Below are 5012 nucleotides of genomic sequence, written 5' to 3'. Positions count from 1 at the left end.
TGCAGGAACCGAAAGAAGAGAAAGAAGAAAAGAAAGGAAGAAGGGGAAGGAGGACCACGAACCCGATGGACCCTCCGGAAGTAGAGAAGAGCTCTGCCCGCGACGACCGAGAAATCGCCCGGACAGAGTTTCCCCAGCAAATGGCAAATGTGGGTCAGGGTCCGGGAGGTCCTATATATATAGGGCCGACCGACGGCCGAGATGCTCCCGCGCCGACCAAAGTCCTCCAGATGCGCGACGCGTGGCGCCCGCCGGTTGGCTGAGGATTCGGCGCGCTTCGCCCCGGGACGCCCGCACCGCCCTTATTAAATGCCGGAGCGGACGCTGGCCAACCACCATGACACGCGGCGCGCAGGGGTTGGCTCCGCTGTCGGCCGCCCGCGCCGGTCCGCATCCCCGATGGGACACCTCACCCGCGATCGGCGCCGAATATCCGATCGACTGACGCCGTATCGTCCGGCGCCCGATCTTCTGACACCGACGTGACGACTGACGACGACAAGGCGTGGCGTCTGACACCTGACGCCGGCGCGACTTCTGGCATCGACTAGACGTTCGGATCACTTGGGATTCGTGAGATGTCTGACAACGGATCAGCCGGCGGTACGGTCGGATCTGCACATGCGACAAATCCACTCCCAGTCGCCCGGCCTTGCTACCCGAATGAAGGCATCGGCCAGCTCTCCACCCGACTTAGGAGTGGAGGGGGGCAACTGTTGGGGTATACCGACCGACGACCGACCGACTATCGGAGGCCCAACCGGCTGGCGGCCCGACCACCGACCGGCTGGCGGCCCGACCACCGACCGACCGACCGACTATCGGAGGGCCCGACCGGCTGGCGGCCCGACCGACTAACCGACGGCCCGACGAACGACTCTGACTGGCCGATCGTAAGTCGGGCGACAGGCCAACGGACGCCATCAGCGGCTAACTGCGGCCATTCCACGGTCCATTCCCGACCGACTAAACCCAGAGGTCCGGTAGCCGACCCACTTGAAGCTCGCCGACCGACGGAGGAGTCCGACGCCACTCTGCTGGCCACCGACCTTGGGTCGGCCGACTCCACCAACCGCCGTACGGCCGCCAGACGTTGTCAGCTCTGACACGGACATGCGGCACAGTTACCTAGGGGCATTGTCCCGCCGAGAGCCGGGTCAACCCTGGTGATTAGACGGCTACACGGCGACATGACGTTTTCACGGCGGCTCTGACAGCCTACAGTGAGTTGACAGTTCCTCACTTGTCCGCGCCATTAATGATGGCGCCATACCGCGCTCCACTATATATACCGGGGAAGGCAACAGTGCAAGGGGTCGATCCGTCCGTCTCTCCCACATACGCAGGCTCGCTCCTCTCTCTCTCTCCCTCTCCCTCTCAGAGCTCTCTGTCTGCATTTCACTGTTGCCCAGTCACCTCTCTGACTTGACCGTCGGAGGGTCCCCGCCGAAGCCGCCTCCGGTCAGTGCGGACTTCCTTTTGCAGGTGCACGCTTCTCGGCGATCGGGCGACGAGGCGATTGGCCGCAACAATATATATTTTCTTACGGTAGATTATCTCCTCACATAGACCCTAAGCAAAACTAATTCGTGATACCACACCGAGTTATTTATGTTTTACCAAAAAAAAAAACTAAGTTATTTATGCACGATTGTTGCATTCCAGGAGTCCTTAAATGTAAAAGAATTAAAGTAGGGCTTCGGGGCATTTAACCCGCCGGAACCTTTTACCCTTTTCCATCGGGAATTTCCTAAGGGCGACAAGCGTTACCCACCGAAAAAGGTGTACGAATTCGAAAAAGGACGAAAACGCCCTCACGCGGCTCCGAGGGCTTTTCCGTCATTTCATTCCGGCGACGCAACCGCCATTTAGGGTGTGGACTCGCAGACCGGACGTAGTTGTATCCTTCGCGCGAAAGGAGGAAGAACCTTCCTTCCCAACCATCGACTGTTGGATCATCCACCGCTTGCTTTGAGATCCATGCAGACTGATAATGATGGATAACGGACGCTTTGTGAGGTGTGCAACGGTTGATCCAACGGTGGATCTGCGCAAGGGAAGGTGAATCCTTCTTTCGTGCGAAGGAAACAACCGCGTTCCTCGCGAACCGAGGCGGAGACGGCGGACCCACAGGGGTCACGTGACCGTACGTCGACAGCAGACGACCCTTCCCTCCCACGCTTCTCCACTCCGGATCCGCCTGTAGCCCTAGGCTTTCCTCCCTCCCAACCGCATCAAAATCCGCGTCAAAAGCCTGAATACAAAATTTTTGGCTGCAAAAGGTGGGTACGTGTCCCAATATTAGCGCATTGTCGAACTATTTCGTATCATATGTGTAGTAGCAGCAGATAACCTAGAGAAACTTGTAACGGTGATTTTTCCCGCTATTACTGGCACTCAAAATTCAAACTATTTATCAGCAACGTTACCATTTTCTGTCCTCTGGCAGCGGGACCATGTCAAGGGAGTTCAAAACAGAGTCAAATTCTTAGGTCCCAAACCAACCGTTTTCGTACCCACGACTCGGCCACTCCTCCACCTCGCTTCCTGAGCGTCGAAAAGGCAAAATGTTTTGGGGCACCGGCCACATCCACACGAGGATTGTTGCCCGAACGCAGAAACGCCGGCTTTTAGCTTCGTGGAAAACATCTTGCGCCACACGGGCGCCCCGCAGCATTAGTACTCCAAAGAGGCCCCCAAAAGTGCACCTATATCCCTTTCCTGCCCCTAGTCTATTCCGAAATTACCAGACGAGTCCACTCCCCAAACTCCCCCACTCCGCCGCTATATTTACCCCCCTCTCGTCCCCTTCCCTACCCCCCACCATCTCCCTCGCTTCCTCCCGCTTTTTCTTGGTGGTTTCCATGGCGGAGTTTCCACCGAATCTTGACGACGGCGAGCTCTGGCTGCCGTCGGAGATCTTCCCGGACGTCGGTGTCTGCCACCACCGCCATCGCCAGCCCGTCGCCGCCGGCCTCCGCTCCGACCTTTCCTACGTGGACGACCTCGCCGAGAAGCTCGCTGCCTTCGGCCTCCTCGATCGCAGCAACCTTCTTCTCCCTGCCGTCCGACGCAACCCTCATCGCGCCGATGTCCGTTTCCATTCCCCATCTCCACTTCTTGATCGGCTAATCCTTGCTCTTTTTCATTCTTGTTTTCTATTTTTGGGTTGCAGCGGTTTCGGTTTGAGAGCGGACCCGCTACCCGTTTCGGACCGATGGCGGAGAGGGAGACAGGAGCGGGAATGGTGTACGACGGGTTCCGGCCACCAGCGGCGGCGGCGCGGCGAGTGGTCGCTGGGTGGCTGCCGGCGTTTCCGTTTTCTCCGGCGAAGCCGGCTCAGGTATTTAGGCGTTTTTTTTTTCTCTTTGTTATTTTTGGGGTTTTCCTTTTTCTTTATTTCTCGCTATTTTTTAGTGATGGTTTTGTTATTCTTTAAGGTGGAGATATTTGGGCCGGAGAGAACTGTGGTTCTGGCGAGGCAGCAGCAGGTGCCGGTCCAAGCCCCATTGGTTCCGGTCCGGACCGGCGGGTCGGGGAGAGAGTGCGGAGGGACCGGCGTCTTTCTACCTCGGGTGATCAGTAACGAAGTCACGGCTCCAATGAAGAAGAGATCTAGTAGGATTAAACCCTCTAGCTTTCCCCTTTCTTGTACTTATGTTCTTAACTTGGCCTCCTTTACCATGTAAATATATTTGTTGAGAAATAAGTTTCTATACGTGCTTTTTTTTTTCTTTCCAAAATTGACTTTTAAATTTTTTGCCGAGTTGATGTGTCGTGATTACTGCATTTTAGTTCCCTACGGTTGTTTGCTAAGAAATTCTTCCTGCTATACTTATTAGCTGAAGTTTTTCAAATTTTGGTGCTAAAGTTTTAAGTTTCTTGGATTTTTGGCTAGTAATTTTTTTCCTCAATGTACTTTTGCGAAGTACTGCTTTTTATACCAGCTTGCATCGTTCATCTTCTCTCTTATTGGTATTTTCAAAGTATTTGCCTGTTAATGTTCTTGTTTTATAATCTATTTTACTGCCTTTTCTCCAAACTTTTGGTATGGTTTCTACGTTTTTAATCATATCTCCTTTTCGCAATCCCGTAAAAATCTAATTTTTAAGTGCTTCAATTATAGTGTATGGTAAATAAATGTTTTGGCTGCCTGCTCATTGATTTGATGTGTTCCGTAGGCACCAAAGGTGGAGGAGAGCAGCGGAAGCAGCCCACAGGGATTGCGGCAATGGGGAAGCAAGGAATGGCGTTTCATCAGGCCCCCCCTCCTGAGATGGGTCTGCCTCAGGACTGGACCTACTGAGGGCTGAGGCCCAACCCCCGGACCCATCCCCTCTGTCAGTCACTGTGTAAAGGAAAAGACCCCTTGTTTTGTTGTTTTGTTGTCTTTTGAGGAATAAGTACAAGGAAAGCGGAAGAGGGGAGAGGGGAAAAACATTTAGGGGGAAGTTAAACAATAGAGAACAAAATGAAGTGGGAAATAACTAGCTGGATCTGCAGCAATGGAAGCATGTAATCAGAACCAAAGAAAGCTGCAAGTGAAGAAGGAAGCCATAGGATTGGATTTTTTCCTTTTTCCTCTCTTTTTTTTTTTTTTTTTTTAACTCTTCTTTCACTTTCTCTTTTGTATCCTTTTAGCCCTTTCTCCTGCTTTGTGTGACTTATCACTGTATACATATATATAAATAAATAATATAAAATTAGGTTGGATGTTTCAAGTTGAGAATAAACTAAATTTTGTAAGGCTAATGTAGTGTGTTGGGTTTTCTTGTCTCAACTCGGTACTCGGTATTCAATGCACACATAGTGGTGGCAGTCTGGCCCTCGAACTAATGGAGTTGCTTTTTCCTCCTTTTGGGGGTGTAGGATTAATGGTGACATGGAGAGAGAAATGGCAGGTATTGAATGCTCCCTCTTTGTGTACAGGGAAAGCGGCCAGTGCGCCTCGGTACCCTCCCAAACCTGGTCAAGGGCGTCCCTTGAGTTTTTTATTGTGGACCCATGCCCAA

The 5012-nt window shown here is 52.6% G+C and overlaps 1 protein-coding gene across 1 annotated transcript; it reads left to right on the top strand.

Annotated features, from left to right (window-relative positions):
• Nucleotides 1–2821: 2821 nt before the first annotated feature.
• On the top strand, nucleotides 2822–4752 carry LOC105038311 (uncharacterized). The gene is made up of 4 exons (XM_010914075.4): nucleotides 2822–3092; nucleotides 3176–3343; nucleotides 3441–3618; nucleotides 4182–4752. Exons 1-4 carry the CDS (start codon nucleotides 2865–2867, stop codon nucleotides 4304–4306), a joined length of 699 nt encoding a protein of 232 aa, XP_010912377.1. The 5' UTR covers nucleotides 2822–2864; the 3' UTR covers nucleotides 4307–4752.
• Nucleotides 4753–5012: the final 260 nt, after the last annotated feature.

This window comes from Elaeis guineensis, chromosome 1 (genome assembly GCF_000442705.2).
Source record: "Elaeis guineensis isolate ETL-2024a chromosome 1, EG11, whole genome shotgun sequence".
NCBI lineage: Eukaryota > Viridiplantae > Streptophyta > Magnoliopsida > Arecales > Arecaceae > Elaeis > Elaeis guineensis.
Note: the sequence above shows the minus strand (reverse complement) of the source record. Positions and strands in the feature narration are given on the sequence as shown.